Source organism: Bubalus kerabau, chromosome 1 (assembly GCF_029407905.1).
Source record: "Bubalus kerabau isolate K-KA32 ecotype Philippines breed swamp buffalo chromosome 1, PCC_UOA_SB_1v2, whole genome shotgun sequence".
Classification (NCBI taxonomy): domain Eukaryota; kingdom Metazoa; phylum Chordata; class Mammalia; order Artiodactyla; family Bovidae; genus Bubalus; species Bubalus kerabau.
The window spans coordinates 164,034,741-164,060,087 of NC_073624.1; the positions used below are offsets into that span (position 1 = coordinate 164,034,741).

At 51.3% G+C, this 25,347-nt stretch overlaps 1 protein-coding gene and 1 non-coding gene across 2 annotated transcripts in view; one reads left to right on the forward strand and one right to left on the reverse strand.

Annotated features, from left to right (window-relative positions):
- Positions 1-5,493: 5,493 nt before the first annotated feature.
- LOC129621485 (glutamate receptor ionotropic, delta-1-like) overlaps positions 5,494-25,347 on the reverse strand; it is a 214,765-nt gene continuing 194,911 nt past the window's right edge. The window contains exons 4-5 of the mRNA XM_055537995.1: positions 11,020-11,225; positions 5,494-5,785 (exon numbers count right to left, since the gene is read on the reverse strand). Coding sequence (XP_055393970.1) covers positions 5,531-5,785; positions 11,020-11,225 — 461 coding nt within the window. The 3' untranslated portion in view covers positions 5,494-5,530. The remainder of the gene's footprint in view (positions 5,786-11,019; positions 11,226-25,347) is intronic.
- Positions 17,648-17,719, forward strand: TRNAC-GCA (transfer RNA cysteine (anticodon GCA)). The gene has a single exon. It is a non-coding gene; the product is annotated as a tRNA-Cys (tRNA).

The window sequence follows — 25,347 nt, forward strand, 5'->3', positions numbered from 1 at the left end:
GACACGGGGAAGGTATTACTACCCCAGTTAACACACCAGTGAACAGCTCAAAAGGATGACATCAACTTTGAGCTGGGATCTCACTGTGTGTCTACTTGCTCCAAAGGCAATGCGCCTTCTTCTGTGCTATTAGAAGCCTTAGTCCCTGAAGACGCACCATCATGTCTCCAGATGAGGATCTAAAAGCCTCCAAGAAGAGGGGACTAGATTGGGGATGGAGGGAAGAGGAAAAAAGGGGGCTGACCTTCAGGTCTTCTGACCTGGCTCTTGTTACTGAAATTAAAGTGCTTCTAGCCCTGAATCTCATAGGGTAGGAACCCAAAGCCTTCCCTCCCTGCCTGCCTATGTGTCGAGGCTTTATGTATGGGGCTGAGGGACGCACACAGTTATCTCCTAGTAAACATTTCCTTCAATGTCCTGCTTGTATCTAGTTCTTTTCCCTCACACCTTCACATTCATCTCCCCCAGCATCTCCATTCCCCCTAATCTCCATGTCTCTAACCATGGACCACAAACCTGGTTCTTTGCTTTCTCCCTGACATCATTCATGGACGCAGATACTGAAGACATGTGGGTAACACGCCAGAGGAAGGCGGACACCACGCCGCCTTGTACAGAAAAGAGCTGAGAAATGAGTATGAGGCACACCTATTAATGGCCCATCAACCATGCCCACGCCTCTCCTTCGATCAACTGACCCAGCAGCAGGTCTGATGTCAACCACCAGCGCATTTCAAAATTTGGAATGCTGACCTTGCCCAGAGTCACAGAAGATTTTGTTTTTCTCAGCGCCCTCAGTGCCTCATAGCTTTACATCTCCTCAGACTTGTCCATCTCCCCAATGACACACTAGTTACTGGACACCTCCTGGTGGCCACCCGTGTGCTAGACCCTGTGAAAGAGGAAAAGTGGAGATCTACATCCCAGAATGTTCCCCATGCTTAACCCCTGGAGTAACTTGGTGAGTCAAGTATCATTAACTCCTTTGCACAGATAGGTAAGCAGAGCTCAGAAAGATGCCGGGACAGGAAATGGGACAGACGCTGGACCAAGTCTGCTTGCAGAGCTCTTCTTTGTCCCACTAACCACACTACAGAAGGGTTAGGTCAAACGCCCTCAGGCTGTCTGGTGACCAGAGGGTCTCTAGGAAGACACTCTTCCTGTTGCCAAGGAGAGAGGCAGAGGCGGCCTGTCCAACCCCTCACACTCTCAGCAGGTGTATGGGCAGAGACAGGACCATGATGGGGAGGGAGGGAGCCCTCATTCCCCAGATGACTCTCAGAGGCTATCCAGTCCACTTCTGGAACCCTAGCCTACCTGCTCGTCAATGGTGATTATCATCGAGTCCACCATTGGACATATTCTAGGAGGAGAATGGACTTCCCTTTGACCTGTCAGAGGCAGCAAGTCTCCTCCCTCTCCCAGTGGCATATAGCAGAAAAGAGCTAGGCTGTGAGTCAAGGAGCTCTGAATTCCCATCCCAGCTCTGTCACTCTATCTGTGGGAGCACAAGAAAATCCCTAACTCCCCGGGCTCCAGAGCACAGTGACAACCCTTCCTCTCCAGCATTGCTGAGAAGATTAGGTGAGCTCATGGGTCCACATAAGCAAGCTTGATAAAGGTTCTTTTTTTAATTTCTCCCATGGTTCCACACCCTCTGCCTCTCCACCCTGACCCCAAAGTCGAGCAAGATCAAAACAAAGTTAGAGGAAGGAGGCACATGGCCCCTGTCACACAGACCTGCCTCCTGGGCAGCCCGGGTGGGAATGGCCTCAGACTGCAAATTGGCCCCAACTCGCCTTCCTCTACTGTGTCCGCTCCCTTTGCAACATGGCCTTGCAGTTCCCCCAAGAGTTTTCCCCAAGGCTCCCTGCCCTGGCCCTTAAATCCAGGCTGACCTGCTGGCTTGCTTTGGCCAAGAGATCTTGGCAGAAACCATGATGTGCCAGGTCTGAACCTAGACCTCTAGCAGCCCCGAGCACCCACATTCGCTCTCTTGAAACTCTGCTGGTGCCCTGTAAATAAGTGTGGGCTAGCAACTGGTGATGAGAGACCCAGAGCCTGGTGCCAGACTACCACAACTCACAGCCAGCCAACCCACCAGCCCCAGCTGAACAGCCAGCTGACCACAGATGCACAAGCAAGCCCAGACAAAATCAGTCGTGTCTGACCCTGGTCTGCTGACCAGGAAACTCGTGAGCATGAGCATTATTGTTTCAAGACGCTGAGCTGGGGGCTGGTTTGTTACGCTGCACCGGCTAACTGATAGAGAGGCCTTCTCTTCTCCAAGCCGACTGGCAGCTTGAGCACAAAAGAGCAGATGACCAAGACCGAGTTCCTAATGGCACCAAGCGAGGGCTCCATAGGGTGGCACGGAGAAGATGGCACCAGATGTGGGCTACACAGCGTAGACAGCGTCTCTGAGATGAACCCCATGGAGTCACCTCGCCGCAACTCTGCCTCTCTAAAATCCCAGTCTTCCTCTGGCTTCCCGCAGTGCTGAGGAAATGCTGCCTCTTCCCCACTGGGCTCCCCACCCAGATGTTCAGCCAACAAAGGGCTGACTCACCACCTCAGGGGAGGCCTCCCCAGGCTCAGCACCCTGGGGCCTCCCGAAGCAGAAAGGGTAATTGAGTCATTCCACGGCTTCAGGCTGCTTCCCTTAGTAAACGCCTATTTCTCAGGCCTGTCACCTCCCAAGTCCCAAGGGCTACCTGCTAATAAGCCACAGAGACTCCTGCAGGGAGGAACAGACACTTGACTGGCTGTGTAATGGCCCACAAAGGAAGAAAAGAACACCAGGTGTCTCCAGCCCCACCCTTCAGATTTGAGATCCCTCTCTTCAACCCAGGAAGGAACAGACAGCTGAGAAAGGCCTCCCTGAGTATCGGGAATGGGGTGGCGGATTCAACATATAACTTGAAATAGAAACAGCACTCAAACAGAAAACAAACTCCAGAATGTCCAGCATCATTCAAGCATTTCCCTGGATGAGGGTTTGGATGGCCCTTTGAAATTTAAAAACCAAACATTAAATTCTTTCAAAACAGTCTCTTACTCAGGTGCTCCTGCTTGGGCTGAACGTTAAGACTGTGTTTACTCTGTCCACTGGGTAACTGAGCATCTAGAGATTATTTGCTTGGAACAGAAGCCAGGGCTGAGGAGTGTACCCTGCGTGCATGCCTTTGAAAATCATCATTCATGGGCCCGAAAAGGCCGTTAAGAGAAATGAATGTGTCTGCGCTCCTGTGCTCCTGTGCTCCTAGGTCTCCTGAGAAGAGAGCTACAAAAAGGCTCCCAGCATGGTGGTGGGGGGCAGGGGGCGGCCATGCAAGGGTGCCCAGGATGCTGCAGGCCCAGGACAGCTTTCCCAGTATGCACAGGCTTAGGAAGGACGAGAGGAGTGCGGGGACAGAGAAGGAAGGGGACAGTGGCCAGGACACAGGCCCTGGTGGCACAGCTCTCTGCCCTTCCCTGTCTTGGCCAAGCCAAGAGTTCCAGCTGTTTTGAACATCACTGAGCTCCAAACCTGCCAGAATATCTCTACCAAATCTCTCTTCCTCCTGAGCTCATTTCTAAGAATTTCTAAGAAAAAAAAAAAAGGGAATTTCTCAGACTCATTGCACTTTTGCTACAGTATGAAGGCTTTAAAATCCGTAAACAGTGGGATATAATTAAATGCAAATGTGGGGCCACATTTAAAAATTAATCTTCTATAATTAATTAGTAATTTTAAACATCCTGATAAATGATACTTAAATGGCACAGAATTATCCTAGCTCTGAGTGATAAAGTCATCTGCTGAAGATTTACCATGTTGGAGTGAGAAATATTTGCATATATCATGTGGGACAACAGAACGCTGCGATTATTTAATTTACCTTTGCTATGAATGTATTAAAAAGTGCCATCTTTATATTCAAATTGTGGGAGAGAACTCACTCACTGCAGCAAACTCAGAGAAGCAATTGATTTGAAGCCAGGCATTAACCCTGACTGTGCTTCTCAGTTCAGTCACTCAGTCACGTCCGAGTGTAGCACACCAGGCTTCCCTGTCCATCACCAACTCCCAGAGCTTGCTCAAACTTATGTCCATCGAGTCAGGGATGCCATCCAACCATCTTATCCTCTGTGTCCCCTTCTCTTCCTGCCTTCAATCTTTCCCAGCTAGACTGTGCTCCTAGTAAAGATTAAATTGGCCTCCAGCCACACTCGCTGCCTGGGAAGCCAGTCCTGTGGAGGGTGGGGAGGGATGTCGGAAATGGTGCTGTCCACCTTTGTCCCTTCACGTTCACCTCCTCCTCCCAGCCTGGGAGGAAGACAATCGCCACTCCCAGAGCCACGGGGAGCTGTCCCACCAACAGGCTATTCCCCTCGCTGTCCTTTCTCCCATCCTTCTCGCTGCAGAAGGAGACTACAGAGATCATGCTAACAGCAAAGGCAAATGCCATCAGCTGCAGCCATCCCTGAGTGCAACTGTTTATCTCCCAGCATTTCAATGCCTTCCCCAGACTGCTCTGCCACCAGCAATGCCTCTCAGGATGTGTGTGTGTGTGTGTGTGTGTGCTTCCGTGTGTGCACAGGTCAGTGCCTCTTGCACTGTGCTAGTTAGTCTGAGGGTCTGCTCGTACCAGTGTATGTGGCTGCTTGGCTAGTATCACTCTGTCAGCCTGTGTCCGTGTGCGTGTGCGTGTGTGTGTGTGTGTGTCCAGTCACCCAATCTGTCTGCAGTGTTACTTATTGCCAGGCCTCTCCTGATCCGCTTGCCTCCCTGCACACCACTCTTTCCTGGGGCACCACATGCCACCCACAGGTACAGTCTACCCCATTCGCTGACCAAGGAACCAAGACCAGGCCAAGGCAGGGTTCTGAAGCAAACTTAAGCCTTCCCAAAAGCAGAAGTTTTAAGATCAAAGCCCTTGCGGATGAGCTGGCCAAGGACTTGAGGACCAGCCCAAAACAGGCAACTGAGGCACATACAGAAAAAACACAGCTTTCCACTGAAGGTAAGAAATATAAAATATCCATTCATTCATTCCCTCAACAGCCACTGTGGGCCAAGACCTGTGCTGCTCTTGGAAGATAAAACAGTGGACACATTCAGTCCCTGCCCTTGAGGAGGTCATATTCCAGTGGGAGGAAGAGGCCCCACAGAGCTGGACGGTGCGTGGACGGCAGGGCGTGGACAGTGCCTGCCTCATGAACTGTGAGCAAGCACTGGCAATTCTTCTCCATAAATGCTTGCGAGAGCTTAATTTTTCTACTTTTCCCAGTAAAACAAAAGAGACGGGGAGGGAGAAGAGAGAAAGAAAGAGGATACAAAAGGAAAGAGGGAGCCCCGTACAGTTACAAACAGAAGCGGAGAAACGGTGGATGAGAGGGGGAAGGACAAAGTCCTGGAGTCCCACGCACACCCAGAGGAGGCCCTGGTGGAGGAGGGCCCTGAGGCGCCCCCTCTCAGTCACCAGAGCACATGGCCAGCAGGACCGCTGCCACAGTGTAGCCACAGCGTGTGATGCTTTGGCAGGTCTCAGGAAAAGGCACCATCACCGCGTTTCCAGCTAGTACTTGGTACGGTCCCTGGTCCATAGCAGACACCCAGTCTGTACTGGATGGATGGATGACTGTGTGGATAGACGGACAGATGGATGGAAGCACTCACGGATGCATGGACAGGTGGGTGGACAGATGGACACATGGATGGATAGAATCTCCTCCAAGAAGATGAGATGAAGCCCAGGGCCAAAATGGATTGTGGACTGGAGTGCTCTGCATCAAACCTGACCTGGAGAAGAAACAACAGTAAGACATTCACATCTCCCAACAGAACAGGGGCTAAGCTTATAGAGGCCACTATAGACCACTGATCTTGAAAACCCTGGAAAGGACCCCAAGAACAAAGCAGTCCTGAAGTTCGGATCTCCCACCCCTGGACTAGGGAGCCTCTTCCTGTTGCCTTCTCAGCCTCAGCCTCACCACTCCCTGCCCAACACACCCGCTGCTGCAACCACACCACACGTGCGACCCTGAAGACACTGGGGGTCTCCAGAGCCCTGTCTCCAGCCTCACCTTGACCATGAAGCTGATGAGATTTCATTCCTAGAGATCCAGACCCAGTGTCCCTCACTCCAGGGAGGCCCTGGACCCCTGACCACTCCACCTCTCCTGGACCAGAGGGCATAGCTCCAACCTCAGAGCTCTCACAGAACCTGGTCCACACCTCTGCTTTTTATAGGTGAAGGGGGCTGTTAACACCTCTGTCCTCCCCACCAAGCTGGGGGACCCCTGAGAGCAGAGACAGTAGCTTTAGTACCCACTGCAGAACCTGGCCTGGAGAAAGAAATGTTAACCAATTCCAGTATTCTTGCCTGGAGAATTCCATGGACAGAAGAGCCTGGCGGGCCACAATCCATGGGGTTGCAAAGAGTCTGACACGACTGAGTGACTAACACACACACAGAACTCGGCCCAGCACTCAGACTCATTAAATGCTAGACAAATTAAAGAAGGAGCTCCTTTCCTAAACATAAGCCTGCAGCAGAAAGAAAGCAATATACAAAAAATTAATAAGTCCAGGATCATGGAATTATTACTCCTTTGTATATATACTAAATGTGCTCTTTTAACTCCTAATTAACTCCTTATTCCAGCCGTTTTCAAACATTTTGCACTGCGAAACATATATTTTAATAAGTACACAAATTGAACTTAAACTGCAAAAGCTCACTGAAAGCTTTTTAAAAAATGAAGAAATACATGTTACTGAATCAGAAGTATTGTAAAGTTACTATTTCTCCCAAAATTAATCTATAAATCCAAAGCAACTCTAATCAAAATACCAGTTTGGGGGGATTTCACAAATGAATTAAATGAAAGCTATTAAAATATTTCATCTGTTTGTGAAACAGAGAGAGAGAGAGAGAGAAGGAACTTCTGAGCAGAGGGGAGGGCTCCGGTGGCCAGGAACGAGACCCCTGCCCTCCCCCTCTCAGCAGCTGTCCCCTTGATTACTTCAGGACTTCCACAGCCTTCCCTGGCTGCTGCTTCGGGCTGACAGGTTACATCGAGTGTAGCATCAGAGATTGCTGTCACCGTCCTCCAGGATTCCTGCGTAGCAGGCAATGGTCCAGAGAAGAATTGAGGCTCACAATGAGTCCAACTCAGTCCCAATTAGGGATGACTGGGAGGTGCCACCTCTGCTCACTAAGGGAGCCCCAGTGCTGAGCCCACAGAAAGCTCCCCTCCATGGCCTGTGTCCTTACTGCCCACCCAGGGCAGCCTCACAGGGGTCTCCAGGTCTGGAACCGGGAGGCCAGAGTTCTGTCACCTCTGAGCCCAGTCTCCCCAAGGGGAGCCTTTAAGGGGAGTTAAGGGGAGTTAAGACTGTGATTTAAAAAAAAAAAAAAAGAGAGATCTCAGAGGAGGAAATGTGGGTACAGCGCTGAGAGATAAAAGCTGAGGGAAACTTGAGATGTGTGTGTGCCTAGTCACGTCTGACTCTTCGTGGCCCGGCCCCAAGGACTGCACCCCACCAGGCTCCTCTGTCCATGGGATTTTTCAGGCGCATACTTGAGTGGGTTGCCATGCCCTCCTTCAGGAGATCTTCCTGACCCAGGGATCCAACCCATGTCTCCCATCTCCTGCACTGCAGACAGATTCAAGCCATCAGGGATAGGGCCTGTTATAGGAGCCCACAGGGCCCCACAAGCGGACTCCAGTGCCTTGGCCTATAGCACTTCACTTGACTCACCCGCCGTCAAGGCTAGATTCTCCAAGCTCACAAAGCCTGGTCACGGTAGCCCCTAGCGAGTGGGGCCACAGATGCTCCAGCAGTGCATGGGCTCCCAGGCCAGCCCTTGCAGGGACCGAGTGTGCCTGGATGCTGGACAGGGAAGTGGCTCCCAGCGTAGCATACGAACAGCCTGGCAGGTCCCAGACAGCCATTTCCACGTCATATAGAATTTGACATTTGCGACCATGAAAATGCCAGTCCACCCGACAGGTTCACATGTAGCAAAATGTGAAAGAGTCAAGCAGGACCCTGTCCTCCCTTACTCCCATCAGCCAGGCTCTTTGAGCAGGGGAAGGGAAGGACTTACAGCTGGGAGGGCCACATCACCCACCCCCACTGTAACTGGCCCACCCCTGACTGTCTGATATCAACACGTCATCAACAATGTGAGGGTGGTCAGGCCATTTACTTCCCCACACCAACGTCTTATCTTTTGTAAAATTCAGGACATGTCCTGGCAGTGGGGCACCCTTGTGAACATCCTCTGTCCTTGTCATCACAAAGAAGAGGCTGGGTTACTCTGCTTGAAAAGCCCAAGCAATGCCTGGGAGCAGTGAATAGAGGTTTTGTTCCAGGATTGGCATCATCAAGTCTCTCTTAAGGGACCTGCTAAGCTAGCCAGCCATTCAGGCCACGTTCACCTCCACAGTCCAGAGTCCTTCCTCTACCATGCTTAGTAGATACACTAAAATTCTTTGAGCATAAGCACCCTAAAAACTTCCACCAGACCCCCGACAGAGGCAACTGAATTATACCTTCCCACAGCACTCGGCTGTGCTGCTAAAACCAGGACAGCAGAGTTTTACCCAATACAGTAACCTCTATGCTTGCATTTTCCATAGAGGCAGACTTCAGAGATAGCATGGATTCAGTTCCAGATCACCCCAATAAAGCAAATAGTACAATAAAATGAGTCACACAAATTTTTTTGTTTCTCCAGATATATAAAAGTTACATTTACACCATACTGTATTCTATGGTCTGCAATAGCATTCTGTCTAAAAACACAATGTATATACCCTAATTAAAAGATACTTCATTACTAAAAGATTCTATCATCTGACAGCACAGGGTTGCCCCAAACCTTCAACTGGTAAAAAAACACAATATCTGGGAAGCGTCATAAGGTGAGATGTGCCTGTAGTCATACAGAGCAACATGGCATACAGGGGCTTTGGAGTGGGTCAGTCTGGACTTGAGTCCTGTTTAAACCCTGATGGCTGCTTGTGTGACTTTAAGCAAGTCATTTAACTTTTTCAGCTCCAGTTGCCTCATTTTCAAAGTGTGAGGCTTAGAGAAGGCACACAGAACGCCAGGCTGTGGTGGGCACCCAGGAAATGATGGCAATCCCTCCTCTTGACAGCAGGTATATGGCACCAGAGACCAAGACTCTGAGGGGCTGGAGATGGAGGCCATGAAGCCCAGGGGCTGTCCAACCCCCACGGACTCCTGCCATCTCTCCCTCCTTGTCATTCTTGCCCAATATTAACAGCAGCCACTCTCCGGGCAACCCCAGCTCTGCACACCCAGCAAAGTAAAGGCTTTGCAAACAAGCTCTGGGGGATCAAGAAGCCAACCGGCCAAAGCCAAGTCATGTGCATCCAACCCTGCAGGAGTCTGCATAATTAACCACTTGGAAATGATATCTTTAGGTCCATCTTGGTTCTGTGGTAAATCCTTGTAGGGCCTAGAAAGAGAGTGGGGAGCTGAATTCCTCTGGAAGGGAAATGCTGAGTGTGAACAGTGTATGAGCACTGATGCTTCTTGAGAAGCTCTGTGTCCGTCACCCCCTCCATCCCTACTTTCTGATAAAGATACTGAAGTTTCAGAGGTGAAGCAAATCACTCAGGGTCCCACAGACTCGGGGGGGGGGAACTGGACTTGACTCCAAAGTCCCTTACCTCCAAAACCAACGTTTTTCCTACTTACAAGCAAGGAGAAGAGGCAAGGGATTGGCGAGAAGAGAGAGGGGTGGAGCCTGGCGCCACTCGCAGACACCAGCCCAGAGAAGACTCCGAGAGTGGACTTCAGAGTGGAATTCAGCAAGGAGAAAAGCTTGCCTGGGGCAGACACCGGCCAGGACACAGGCAGGAACGTTCTGAGAAAGCCTTGAACGCATTAGTGCTGCTAATCCTCGCCTGCCCATGACTGGCCCGAGTCACTTCATACAGGGAAATGTGTTCTGGTGAAAATGCCGACCGCTGCCCAGACCTCACAGTCTGGCTGGACCACCAGCGTGATCCGGGGCCTGATTAGCCCAAAGCAGCATGGCGGCCGGCCAACTGCATGAAATTAAGCATGCCCGAATTTTAAGCTCTCCAGCAGTGGGCTTCGTGCTGGCTCCTGATACATGAGGTACCATTTTGAGTAATAATTAATTAGAGGGGAAAGCAGAAGAAGCAAGCAAAGGACATCAAGTGGAATTAGTATAATTCTGCCATTCACTTCATTTAACATTCAGAGAGGGCCAACAAAGTGACTGGGCTTAGAAAGTAAGCCGCAGGAAGCGTTCGGCAGTACCCTGATTCCTTCAGTCCACTGCTGCCGCCAGCCTGTGGCCCTGAAGTCCACCCAGGCCAGAGAGGCAGGAGTCCAACTCCAGACTGTCACTTCTTTGCCTTTAGATCACCAGGCCCCACCAATCAATTGGCTCATAGGGTATTTCTAGTTGTCTGTTCCCAAACACTTGCGGGCCCTGTCTTCATTAGAAGGTCCTAACCCCTCATAGAGGTGTTTAGAAAATAAAGCATTGATTATCCCAGGCACCAAAAAAGTAAGCACATGTGCAAGCATAGCAAACGACACCTCCTCCAGGTGTGAACACATCCCCAAGAAGAGCAGCCCACCTCTGCAGAGAGCTGGAAATCTGTTTTATCCCTAGAGGCTTATGCCTGTCAACAAAGAGAGGAAACTTAAAAGGAAACAAACAGCAACAAAGGCCTGAGCTTTGCCACAGAAATCCCTGGCAGTGACTTATAAGCAGGCTTCCCTCTAGCTGCCCCGAGCCTCTCAGCATCTGGGCAGACACTGCATCACTTGTCAGGGACCAGTTGGGAGCCAAGTTGTGCTGGGGGCTCCCCCTTTGTGGTATGAGCTGTGGGCCCAGCATCCAGGGCTTCCAACATCCATTCCAGCCATGCCCGAGCAGACAGCACCCGCGGCCCACCTGCGTCACCCCGCAGGGAGCCCTGGGCAGAGCTCCTGGGGCCCCAGGCCCCATCACCTACCTCGTTGATGAAGGAGTGCGCCCCCTGCGGGCTCAGCAGCAGGATGGCACGGCGCAGCGTGTCTCGGTAGCGGTTCAGCTCCTCCGTCTTCATCGTGGTGAAGAGGCTGGTGAACACGTGGCTAATGTTCTTGTCCACCTTTTGTAAAGACACGTCAAGGCCCAGCCTCGAGGCCTGGTCCAGAAAGCTTTGGAGCCCGCGGATATCTGAGCAGTGGAGAAGAGGAGGGGAGAGAACCATCTTTAAGCAGGAAGGGAACTTGGAGGGTGTCTAACACTGCTACCCCCCCATATAAGCCTTGCAGAAGGACTCAAGTCTGCCTCCGTGGACCAATGAACAAAGGAATGCAAGACATCTATTTGGTGCCAACATTCTATACCAGCATCCAGCCCCTGGGTAAGTGTCTCCCACCGCAGGGAGCACTTCCTGCCACCAACAGGTTCTGGAGCCAAAAAGTGTCCTGCGTGAGAATTTCCCTTTCTCTCCCTATTTTTTTCATCCAATAGGAGTGAAAGTCCTGGCAGTTCTGTCTTGGTTGCTATATGTGGTGGTGGCCCCTAACCCTGGTCCCCCAATCCCTCTACCTGGCTCTGCTCCCCAGGGCTGTGACTCCTTGACCCTCAGTGATGAGCTAAGGCCACTGACTGACCTGGCCTTGTGTGGTTCCAATCTTGGTCCCTGCCCCAATCTTATAATTGAATACCCTGTACCCTCACCCCCCAGCCCTGAGGTCTGGGGCCCTGTCTTGTTCCAGGGACTTGATTTTCCTAGATGAACTTTCCTCATCCACTCTTTTTCCAGCTGAAGTGACTGCCCCTCAAGTCCAATGAGAACTGCACATCCTGACTGGATCAGGGGTGAGCAGGTCGTCCGGGATGGTCCTGGACTGGGCGCCATCCTGGCATTTTGGTGGAGCATCTGGGAGACAGGTCTGCTGTTTCCCCTGCGGTCACCAAGAGGGCAGAATGAAAGCCCAGGGCAGGAGGGGACCATGAGGAGCTGGAATAAATCACCAGGGAGCAGGGCTCCAGAAGGAGTTTGGGGCCCAGCTATGTCACTCATTGGTGAAAACTTACTCTTGTGATGGCAAGCACTGCTGAACATTTTTTAATTAGGACCAAATCTCTCAGCAGCAGCCTTGCATGAGCATCTGACTTCTCCAAAAGGTGATCTGCCCAAAAATGGACCCAGCAAGCAGGTCCGAGAGTAGGGTACAGTCCTGCTGATGTCATTTAAGCCTCTGGATCCATCTGTGAAGGATGCTTCTCCTGGACTGTTCAGTTTCATGAGTCAAAAAATACCCTTTCCCACCTGAGCCAACTTGATCTGGATTTCTGTCACTTGCAGCCCAGAGTCTCAGTTTATAGGCCACTTTTTCAAGCCTGGGATGTTTCCTTCATCTGGCCCATATCTGTATCCCAGCTCCCAAGGCAGGCCCTGCCCCTGAGCCACCTCCTCCAGAGGACACTCTGGGCCAGCCTGAATTACACAAACTGTCCTCCTCCAGCACCTGGGCTGTCGATAGGCTTCCCTGGGCACACCCTGGCCCAGCCAGTCACCCAAATTCAAAGTATACAGTGTTCATTCAACCCAGTTGTTTTTCCAACCAATCTTTTTTTCACAAACTTTCACTTCATGCCTATTCCACAAATTTTCTTGAACTCTACATGTGCCAGGCACCATGCAAGCCGCAGCATGCAAGCAGTGGTCTCTTCCCTGCCCATCTTGCCAAGAGGTTAGGCTCAACAGTAAGTCTAGTCCTAGCTGGATATGACAAGAACGGCCATGGAAAGCCAAGTGCAGTGCCAGGCAGGAGGCCACAGCATCGTGGAGTCATAACTGGGGTTCCGGGGGGCAGGTGCACAGGGTCCCTATTTCCCGTTACGAGGGGAAGCCCTGGAACAGGTCTGAGCACCTGCCACAGGCTCAGATGCGTACAGTCTAGAGCAGCCCCTTAACACCCAGGCAAACCATCCATCTACTTTGTGCCTCAGTGTTTTCATCTGTATGCTGGGAATGAAAGTCCCTGACTGTCATTTTCAGAGGACTGTGAGGAACCACAGTTCATGAAGCTACCCCCTGCTTGCATCTCAGGGGCCTGCATCTGGGATCCACAGAGAGCTGACCTCCTAATCGTCCATCAGAGGACACGGCAGTCCCCAGATGAGAGCCCGAAAGATCGCAAATGTTTGACTGACATTCACGCTCATGTGTTCTAGCCCAGCCATGACCTCAGCCAGCATTGTCCATCATCAGCCTGGGCCCCGGAGCACAAACATGTGCCCAGAGATGCCTGCCTGACAAAGCATGAGGGTTTCAAGGGTACCAAGCAGCAGGATGGGCCCTCTGCATCAGGGCCCCGAACTCCCCTGCAAAGGTGACCAGTGGAGGACCACACAGTGGCTTACATCTGCCCCAGCATCAGGGGCTCCCAACACACAGGCTCTAGGCTGTCAATAACCCTTGGGTCCCCCAGAGAGGCTATGCAGTCCCCACCAACCTGCTTGGGACCCTAGAGATCTTTAGCCTTAGAAAGAAAAGTGTGAAGAGGTTCTTCAGAGCTTCTTCACCCATCAGAGGCAATGGCAGGACACATGGGCAGAGATGGCTCGAGGACCAGAAATGCAATACCCCAACTTGAACAATTCAGGGCCAGTGTCAACCCTGGCCCCTCCCTCTCCTGAGCACACGGCACAATTCGCGCCTGCTAAGAGTAAGCTTGTGAATATCTCAGTACCCAGCAAACACCCACGCTCAAATCAGCAGTGGCCTCCTGTGCCAGGCACGCAACAGCTTGTGCCCAAATGATCCATGATGTTCCCCCCTCAATCTGGGCTGTTACTAACCACCTGTAGCTATTTAAATTTAAACTTAATTTCATTAAAATTAAATAAAATCGCACATTCAGTTCCTTGGTCACACTAGCCACATTTTAAATACTCAATGGCCACATCTGGATGGTGGTTACCATATTGAATAGCACAAATATAGACCATATGTGATGGGTCATCTCAGAAAGTTCCAGTGCAGGTCTGCCTGAAAAACTGTCTTTTAACCAATGCAGTGTAAACAATGGTCCAAACATAGGAGACGAGCTGTACTCGGGCCTCCCTATTACCATGCTTCTTGCTCTGCCACTTTGAAGACCTTTCCAGCCCCTACACGCAACCACATGACCTGCTTTGACTCATAAGACCGCCATTACTTGGTACAAGCAGACGTTAGAGTAAGTGGGCATTTCTGTTTCCACCCTCAGACTCTGTCACCACCAGGAGAAGAGCCCTCAGTTAGCCTCCAGAGGGATGCAGACACATGTGGAGAAGGGTCAGGTGGACCAGGCAACTACCCCAGGCTACATGAATTCAGATGTTCCAGTGAGACCAGAAGAGTCAGACACAACTGAGCGACTGAACTGAACTGAGATCTACAGACTCACACACACATACAAACACACACACTCACAAATACACAAAAACGACTATTTATAAATGACTTGTTCTAAGCCACTAATTCCGGGGATGGTCTGCTTCTCAGAAATAACTAACTGATAAACCAAGTTCATCAGACGCATCGTATCTAATACACCTTATGAAAAGTTCACTGAAAGAGCAAGGCCTGTATCGTAAAAAGTCACTCCAACACACAGCTTCCCCACATGGGGTACTGAGTGTTAGCCAGTCCAGGGAGGACACTGGTAGCTTCTGAAGCCCTATCCCTTCACCTGGACACTTACAGTCCTCACTGCCCCATAGCCTTGGCTCTGACCCAGATCTGAGCATAGTTGATGGAACTCGCATGAAGGTAGTACTCTGAGATCCACTATCTACCAGCTCCCACTCCACTTCCAGTGCCTTTCCAGGCCACTGCAAATCTTTAAAGTGGCAGAGACTGACCACATCTGCAGAGCCATGCTTTACATGAGCATATGTGCAATGAGGGCTCCAACATGGTTGTGTGTGCACCCACAGGTCCATGAGTCTGGTAGGGGTCCAGGATCCTCCTGTGTCACGCCAGCATGACCAGTTCTCACAAGCTGGGGGAGAAGTCCACTCCAGTCTCTTCCCTGAGGTCCCCCTGCCAAAATCCATCTCAACTCACAAGACTGCTTCATTTCCTCAGGGAATAGGAGGTGCCATATGGGGTGGCAACTGTCTTGGGACCCACAGGTACACACAGAGGCATGTACACACAGAGGCATGCACACACAGAGAACACAAGCCCACAGAGCTCACGCACTGCAACCCCTGAGCTGCTGGGTTTCCGCCTTCTGTTTAGGCAGCCCCTGATGGAGCCAAGCCATCAGGGAGAGTTTAAGCTCCCTGCCAGTGGCTGGCTCCTCATACCTGGAATAAGTGATGCAGGTTGAAGGCAGCGCTCCCACGGGACCACAGCCTCTGGCTACAGCTGCCTGCTCCCACTAGGTTGAAAAGGTCAGCTCTCAGCCTCTGAAATCAGTACTCAGCTGCACTTGGGAGGGTGGCTAGGGACAGAATGACAGTCAAAAGCACAAGTAAACTTTGCCACCTGACTGCTGTTCCCCAGGAATGGGGACAAGGAGGCCTGCTTCTCCAGCAAAAGTCCCTTCCTCCCTGTAAGACTGAGTTTGTAACGCCACCCTACCCCCATCCCCCAAGAAAGTCAGCTGCCCACCGCTGCTCCCCAAAAAGGGAGAATTCCCCAAGAAGTTAGATAACCGGAGAGATGGGGCTGCTCTCAGGGTACCAGAGTGACCATCCCAGGAGCCCCCTGGCCCCTACAGAGGTCTGGACCTTGGCCCAGGCCCTTCCACTGGGACCTCTTTGTGCAGACTGGCCAGCCCATCCCATCTTCACTGGTGCAGCTCCTCCAACCAGACCCATCTCCACTAGAGAGGGAGACAATGGGGCCAGAGGGGCCTCCCGTCAGCCCCAGAAAGGGCAGGAGGAGGCAAATGGCTAACAGCTCTCCAAGGTGGCTGGGTGGGGGAAGAATCATGAACAAGGACATTGTCATCACCCACAGGGATGACAGAGAGAGGCTCCCGGGAGAGGCACCCTGCTCCCCCAGAGAAAGGAAGCAGTTTAGGAAACAGGGGCAAGTACATTCCTATGAGGAATTTGATGTGAGCACCCCAGGATGGACCTCAGCTGCACTGGTCCACCCTCAAGGGACCTGGTCCCCAGAAGTCCATCCAATGCAAGTCATCCAGTTGACATTCATTCATCCCTTCTTCCCTCCAACATTCACAGAGAGCTTTCTCTGTGTTGATCCCTCTCCTAGGGGCTGGGGCACAAGAACGAATGAACCCATGGTCGTCCTGCTGGCACAGGACTTACATTTCAGGGGCTGGAGAACAGACTGGAAACAAACAACATGCCTAGTAGGTAATTTCCAACAGTGGTGTGAGTGCTGAAGAAAGTAGAGACTGGGGTTCAGGAAACTGCTGGCAGAGTCAGGGTGGGAGCCAGCCCTGGAAACTGCCAGGGGAAGAACACTCCTGACCAGAGACAGCACGTGAAAAGCTGCAGAATGAAGCATGTGGGACCCAGAACGAAGAAGGACCTTGCTCGCCCCATGATGGGGATTGGGCATAGGGAGGACTGGAAGTGTGGAGCCGCCAGGGAAGGAAGCCGGAGTCTCCACCACCTGCAGGGGAGGAGGTGAACACAGTGCCCAAGGCCCAGGCCTCCCCTGCCCCATCCCTCCTCCCCTCCATGAAGCAGCTTCCGAATGCTGGGCCGAGGTCCCAACACTCACTTCTCTGCCTACCACCACCCACTCCACAGTGCTCTAAAGCTCTTGCGAAAGCCATCAACCAACAGCAGCCCTTCTCTCTCTTCATTTTCCATGGGTTCTCCAGAATACCCAGCCTGTGACCACCTGACCTTGAAGCCCTCTCTCTTCTCTCTGGGCCTCCAGACACTCTCGGTCTCCTTTGGCTCCTTCCTCTTTCCTCTTGCTCACACCCCTACATTCCTGAGCCTCCCTCTAGTATCACCCATCAGCCAGGCTCAGGGAACATCAGTACCAGACACCCAGGCTGGCCAAGGGCTCTCCTCTCTTCCTAAACATCCCACCGCAAGCCCATCTCCATGACCCCCTCGTAGGTTCTGGCACCATCATTTCCTCCCCGGGACTTCAGCCACAGCCTCCTAGGAGGTCCCCCTGACCCTGTGGCCCTCCCCGCCAGTGCCGTCTGCCAGGATGTTTGCAGACTTCACATCTGCTTATGATAAAGCTCTCCTCTAAAACTTTCCATGAATAATACATTTCTTTTAAATTTGCCCAGAAATTAATATTCTCAAAAGAAGCCATCAATCACAAACAAACAATAAACCTTCAAGAGACTTTATTATTGAACATAAATAAACTCCATACATCTTAGTCTGGTACATAAGAGACTCTCTGGTCTTAGCAACATTTTTTAATTTTTACTTTTGTATCACCATCACCTGCCTCCACCAGCAGAAACCACACACCCAAACTCCAGAAAAAGAAGCTCTTTGCCCTTCCCTGGACCCCTCCACACACACACACACCCAGTACACCACCACAACACTCCGATATACATACTCCATATGTGCACTTATACTCTCAGCTGGGATTCACCCAGTTTGAAATTTACAGAGCCCTACCCTTGCATCGGGCTTCCCTGGTGGCTCAGATGGTAAAGAATCTGCCTGCAAAGCAGGAGACCCAGGTTCAATCCCTGGCTTGGGAAGACTCCCTGGAGAAGGGAATGGCTACCCACTCCAGTATTTTGCCTGGAGAATTCCACAGACAGAGGAGCCGGGCAGGCTATGTGGTCCATGGCGTCACAAAGGGTCAGACACGACTGAGATGCTAACACTACTACTATCCTTCCATCAAAGCCCAATTGAAACCATACCTCCCTGCAGGCCATCTCAGATCCTCAAGTCAGAATTCATATGTCCCCCAAGTTTCAAAGCTCGAGGACCAGGGAAGCAAGAACTAGATCTCTCTCATGTATTTGTCCAAGCCCAAGTCTCCATGCCTAGCACAGAGTCACGTACAGCCAAAGTCAGTGGAACAAACTGAACCAAAGCAAGAACCAGGCTAAAACCCAGGGCAACTTCACCAACCATGTAATTGTCCTATATCCGACGGAGGCAAACAAGAAATTGAAATTGGGCAAGCTTTTTTCCCCCCGGAATTTAAGGTTATATCTCTAACTATCTCACTACTTCTTCAGGGGGGAAAAAAAATCATATAGTCATGGGTATTTTAAATACTTTCTGAAAAGTAATTGAAATGAAAAGGACACATTTCAAATTGCTTCCTATACCATTTTCAATTTCCAAGAAATGTCCAAGCACTGAGAGTACTTATAAAGAATATTTTACCATCTGTAATATACATATGTATGTATAAAGGCTGCCACCTCATACCCAGAGGTTCACAGTTAGAAGTGTTTGGGGATTTTTGGCAAATTTTCCAACGCTGAGACACAGTTTTCATTCTACTGACTTTTTTAGAAAAATTCCTTTTGTATCTGGCCTCCAGATACATGGTTCAAATAGTTTACCCAAATTCAAATTCATCTCCAAGACCTCTGCTCAGGCTCCTCTCTCCCCATATTGCTTACTCCCCTCCCCAGCACCAATTCAAAATGCCACCTTTCATGTCATTCATGGAATAGCTACAGAACCGGGGTGTGACGGAGGCTGGGTTTGCAGAGGAGGAAGCACCCACAATTTCCAAGGTAAGAGATCACAAAGACCCGCCTGCTGTGGCTTCAATCAGAAGCTGATGCCCTTTCCCTCTTCTCAGAATCCATTTGGTGCCCCACCTCCCATAACTCAGCTGCCCAGCTGTGGTCCCTGACTCCCTTCTCCCCCTCTCCTTCCTTGACTATTTCCTGACCGCCTCTCTGGGAACAGCAGAACCTGGAAACTTGACAGCCCTGTCCTCAAGGACTCAAGGAGCTCTCAGTCCTGCTTGTAAGACTGAGCCCGCAGCAGAGAGTGGCTCCGCCCTACCACTCACTGAGCACCGCCCACAGGCCAGAGCAGAGAGTGACTCCGCCCCACCACTCCCTGAGCACCGCCCACAGGCCAGAGCAGAGAGTGGCTCCGCCCCATCATTCGCTGAGCACCGCCCACAGGCCAGAGCAGAGAGTGGCTCCGCCCCACCACTCGCTGAGCACCGCCCACAGGCCAGAGCAGAGAGTGGCTCCGCCCCATCATTCGCTGAGCACCGCCCACAGGCCAGAGCAGAGAGTGGCTCCGCCCCACCGTTCACCGAGCACCGCCCACATGCCAGAATGTGTTTCATTTGCAGACTGCATTTTACGGATGCATGATCAGTCCGTGTGGGTGTGATAAAAGCCATCTCCAGGGAAGTCAGGTGGTCACAAAGCAGGCCCATGGGAGTTCAGCAAAGAGAGGCGCAGACACCCACAGGTGTGGTGCATCCAGCCAGCTCTCAGGAAAGCAGGATGCAGGCCTCTCCCTGTCATAAGGTGACAAGGTCACCCCAGAGCTAATGCCCCCAGGGCCCAGGCAGGGGCTGGCTCCAGGTGAGCAGAAGGACCCTCAAGTGCTAGCCCCCCTTTCGTGGTGGCACAGTGCTGCTGTTCTACGGCTTCTTGCTGAGGTTCTCATCTGGGAAGGAGGTCTTCCCTGTCCTGGTCACAATCTCAGCTGCTCAGCTGGCCCTGGGAGTCCTTCAGAGTGACTTCCCATCCCCAACTCCCCAAAACCCTGCCCTCTGTATTAACCATGTCTTTTATTTTTGGTATTCAGATGCTTTGACATGTGGCACTTTGCTGACCCTGGAGAACCGCCCCTCAGAGGGATAATCAACTCTTAAAGATAGTAAACAACTTGCCCCAAAGCACCCCGTTCATATGTAAACCAGCCACCCCAAAGCCCACACCCCGACCACCTCCTCCATGGGACTCCCACATTTTGAGCCACTATTCACCTGCTCCAGTCATCTCAGGACCAGGTACTAGACAACTCAGGACACCCCATGCCCCAGAGTCTGCCAAAATTATTCCAATTAGCCAACTCTGCGGAGAAGGCAACGGCACCCCACTCCAGTACTCTTGCCTGGAAAATCCCATGGATGGAGGAGCCTGGTGGGCTGCAGTCCATGGGGTTGCTAGGAGTCAGACACGACTGAGCGACTTCACTTTCACTTTTCACTTTCATGCATTGGAGAAGGAAATGGCAACCCACTCCAGTGTTCTTGCCTGGAGAATCCCAGGGACAGGGGAGCCTGGTGGGCTGCCGTCTATGGGGTCACACAGAGTCGGACATGACTGAAGTGACTTAGCAGCAGCAGCAGCAGCAGCCAACTCTGAACCTGCTTACCCCACTTCACCCATTCTTTACTATAGAAATCACATAAAGGGCTCTTGCCCATAGTTTCCCTTCCCCAGACTCCTGATCAGCCCTGGTGCCTCCCTCAGTGGCCACCCAAGGCATGGTGTACCCCCTCCATCTGGGGATTGTCACAAACTATCTTTTCAATGGGAGTTGTCTCCTGATCTGCCAGCCTTGTCTTACCTAAGTAATAACACAACACCCTTGGCATGGTGACCAGGGATACAGCTGAAGGAAAGGCACACAGCAGTGGCCCCACTGGCCACACTCCATGGTCCACAGAATAAGCACAAGCAAGCATTCAAATCCCACCCTTCACAAGCCCCGCGACCATGGGCAGCCACTTCTCTGAGCCCATCCCTTTATCTGCAAACAGGGCTAAACCCACCTGCCTCCAAGGAGCACTGTGATCCTCCACTGAGGATCTACCAGGGCACAGGGCAACATAGATGTTCAGTGGCTGCCAGCTCCCTCCCAACCTATATCAGCACTGGAAACGGCCCCAAAAGGTTCCCAAATGAACAAATCATCTCTCTTGTTCTAGAGGCTCATCAAGAAGGGAGGTGCCATCCTGACAATCGAATGATACAATAGAAGACTAAAAAGGTCAGCTCTCCCTTCTGTGATAATGGAAATTCCAAAGTTGTAAAGTGGCTGAAGGGGAAGGGCTGACATTGAAAACTCTCTGAGAAAGAGAGCAGATTTCTGCCCATAATAGGGGTCAATAATATCCAGGAGCTTTCAGTTCAAACAGGTCTCAGAACAAGCCATGAAACCATACGTGAGCAGATTCTGTAAAGAAGAAAGAGTCGTCTGGAAAACTCCTTGTGAGCACATTCACACAGCATGTGCACACACGTGTCATTTCAGACATAGAGGTCCATGTGTGAGCCTTACTCACACCCACTGCCTGGAGCCTGTCAAAGGAGGACACCATGTGATCACAACATGCTCACTTCTCCCCAAACTCTATTCTTTTCCATTTAAAAAACAAACACAAGGGGAAAAACATTGTAAATAATCACGCTGGAAGACCGAGATTAAAAACAATTTAAAATAAACGTCTACTCTGGCACTTTGGAAAAAAAACATACCACGCTGCATTAAGTGCTTTGAATTAAGTAAATTACACCAAGTAACTAATTTACATAATGATCAAAATTTGCATTTTACACATGTTATGATGAAAATAGGTTTATAAAATAATCCCTCACCAACTTCTGTTCCGAGTTGGGTTCCAGCACTTGGATAAAATTCTGCAGTGTTGATCTGCTACTGTCTTTCATGTTTCAAATCTCTGGCTCCTTCAGTAGTTTTTCTTAATCTGGCAGGTCCCTTATTCCCACTGCAATAAATAGTCCCTCTGATTTGCAATTCCTTTCCATCAATGGACTGAGATCATATTTCTAAAGAATCCATAATACACTAATGATTCTTAAAATGTTCACAAATAAAGCTTGATGTTCCTGTCACCTCTCACTTACTAGGTATTTGGTATTGATTTTAGCAATTCTGCCTCCAAGATAGGTAGGATTGGCTTAAAGTCCTTCACTTCTTGCACCAACAGACCTTTCAGGAAGGAACCAAGACCCCACTGAAAAAACTGGACATGCCCCGGAGGAGGCTGAGCACAAGGTCCCTAAGGAAACCGACCACCAGCCCCAAAAGGCCACCCCATGCCTTTAGGTCCCTAGAGTCCGGCAAGCAAGCCCAGAACCAAAACTCCCTCTCCTTTTGCTACTGAATCCTTACATGTGTCTTTTATGTTCTCCTTCCCCACAGTCTGTGAGGAAGGGACTGCTGCTGCTGCTAAGTCACTTCCATCGTGTCCGACTCTGTGAGACCCCATAGACGGCAGCCCACCAGGCTCCCCCAACCCTGGGATTCTCCAGGCAAGAACACTGGAGTGGGTTACCATTTCCTTCTCCAATGCATGAAGGTGAAAAGTGAAAGTGAAGTCGCTCAGTCGTGTCCGACTCTTACCAACCCCATGGACTGCAGCCTACCAGGCTCCTCCATCCATGGGATTTTCCAGGCAAGAGTACTGGAGTGGGGTGCCATTGCCTTCTCCAGAGGAAGAGACAACCATCCCATTTCACAGATGAGAAAACTGAAACCAGAGGAGTCCCTCCATCAACATCACACAGCCAGCAAGAGGAACAACCCACAATCATGCTTTGAGACATTTCTGGATGTTTTCCTGGACTCTTCTCAATTTAAGTAAGATCTGGAAGCAAATCTAGAAAAATGATTTCCAGGCATTACGGATGTGAGAGTTGGACCATCAAGAAGGCTGAGCACCAAAGATTGATGTTTTCGAGCTATGGTGCTAAAGACTCTTGAGAGTCCCTTGGACAGCAAGATCAAACCAGTCAATCCTAAAGGAAATCAACCCTGAATATTCATTGGAAGGACTACTGCTGAAGCTGAAGCTCCAACAATTTGGAGCTTCCTGATGAGAAGAGCTGACTCATTGGAAAAGACCCTGATGCTGGGAAAGATTGAGGGCAAGAGGAGAAGGGAGCAACAGAGGATAAGATGGTTGGAAGGCATCACTGTCTCAACAGACATGAGTTTGAGCACACTCCAGGGGATGGTGAAGGACAGGGAAGCCTGGCATGCTGCAGGCCATGGGATCCCAAAAACTTGGACATGACTGAGTGACTGAACTGCAACAATTGGAAGCAAATCTAGAAAAGTGATTTCCAAGTGTTTAGCCAAAAAAATCACATTTGAATTTCCAAGGGACCCCCAAAGACAGTGACTTTGCTCCTTGATAATGCCACCAACAAACGACCTGCCTTGGAGGCATGGCAGGAACGAAGCCACGTGCTGAGGATGATGGAATAATCATCCCGGTACTTGCTTATTCAGGCCTGACGTGCCAGCACCATGCTAAGCATTTGGCACGTATCGTCTTATTTAATTCCCATGACACGCTAATGTCTGGCCCAAAGTCATCCAGCCCATTAGAGGCAGGATTGGGGTTCAAACCTAGATCGCTGGAGTCAGAGCTCTTTACCCGCATCTGCCAATTAGCCAACAGCTCCTGGGGAGGGATGGGAAGGAGGCAGGTCAGAGCCCCCGACCATGTGCACATTCAGAGGCAGGTCCCGTCACACACACTCCACCTGAGCCTCACATAACCCTAGGGCGTTGCCAGATGACTCCCATTTCACAGATTAGCCTCCAGCTCTGAACGGAGCTGGTTCAACCCCACAGCCACACACTGAGTCAAAGACTCTGCTCTGTGTCACATCAAGGTATGGGACTTGCTTGTGGTGGCCAGGGCAGCCCCCAGACCCCTACCCAAGCCTACAGAGTGGTCACATTAGGTGCACAAAGCTCCACAGAAGCTTCACAGCAAGCTGGCCAAATGCTAGAGTCTAGCTTTTAGAAACGGAAAGAAGATGGAAATGTGACGCATGCTATTACCAGCTGTTAATTTGCAATCAGTATTAATAACTGACATTACACAGTGAAATGCAGCATCTTCATTAATTTCGTAAATTATCACTGTGGGGAAAAGCCCACGCTCCTGGAAATGGCAGCTCGACTGGGTTGACTTGGAAACTGCTCTGAGCCGGGTTCCACATCTTCAGACCTGCTCAAGGCAGGGGGGAGGGGAGGAAGGCCGAGGGACGCCATTGGCTGACCCCAATCCTCGCTGCCCCCCACCATTCCTCACTGCCCTAGGACCAGCAGCAGCCTCCCACCTCCAGTGCCAAGGAGATGGGACTGGCTTCTGACTCAGGCTTTCTGCAAGCACGTGTCTGATTGTCCACTGTGCCATAACCACTGTGGAGGCTTGAGAGAGGATCAGACAAGGAGCTCAATGGAAACAGACATGCAAGGCTTGAAGCTGCATTGCTGCTGCTAAGTCGCTTCAGTCGTGTCCGACTCTGTGCGACCCCATAGACGGCAGCCCACCAGGCTCCCCCAACCCTGGGATTCTCCAGGCAAGAACACTGGAGTGGGTTGCCATTTCCTTCTCCAATGCATGAATGTGAAAAGTGAAAGTGAAGTCGCTCAGTCGTGTCCGACTCTTACCAACCCCATGGACTGCAGCCTACCAGGCTCCTCCATCCATGGGATTTTCCAGGCAAGAGTACTGGAGTGGGGTGCTATTGCCTTCTCCGTGAAGCTGCGTTAGGACCCATGAAAAATACCCAAGAAGCAGTCTGTTTTCTGGGGCAGTGTTGGGGGAGGACTGGTCTCCAGGAAACCTTCAGAGAGCTCAGCCCTGGAGCCCGTATGCCTAGGTGGTCTTTCCCACAAGGAGAGACGTACTCCAGGCCAAGAGAACATCAGGACCAAGGATCTCCTGGACCCCGGAGCCTGCCCAGACCTGCTGATGGCTCTGTGTGGCCGTGAAGGACACCGAGCCCAATGAGCTCCTGAGGGGGACAGCCACAGCGGCATTCTTGGGACTGGCCAGAAAGCAGCAGGACAGAAGGAATGGCATCAGAGGGATCCTTGGCTCAGCTGGGACTAGGACTGTGGCCCCGGTCACACCATCTCCACCCTGTGGCTTACTCCAAGTCTCTGAAGCAGAGGCAGGACTGGGGGGCAGCAAAGTCAGTCGCTCTGGAGGCAGCCCAGATCCCCCATGTATGCCTGAGTATCCGCCATGACCAGAGCCAGGCAGCCTGAGCAGCTGCGGCCCAACTCTTGTTGGGGCCTTTCCAAAGCAGGGCTCTGGCTCCCAGGCAGGAGAGTCGGGATTTGGAGCCTGACAGTAGGAGATGGGCTCATACATGTTGTCATCTATAGCCTGATCATGCCTACTTAGCTCTCGGAGCCTCAGTTGCCATCTCTGTAAAATGGGCAGGGTGGGGCCTCCTGTGAGGACCACCATAGAGAGAGCGCAGGAGGATGGATACAAGCGCCTGGACTAAAGTCTGCATGTGGGCAGGGCTCGGAACGATGGGCCTGTCTCCCCAGTGACACTGCCCCTTCCATGCCACCTCCAGCACCACCCTGCCCCTCCTGCTCCTCC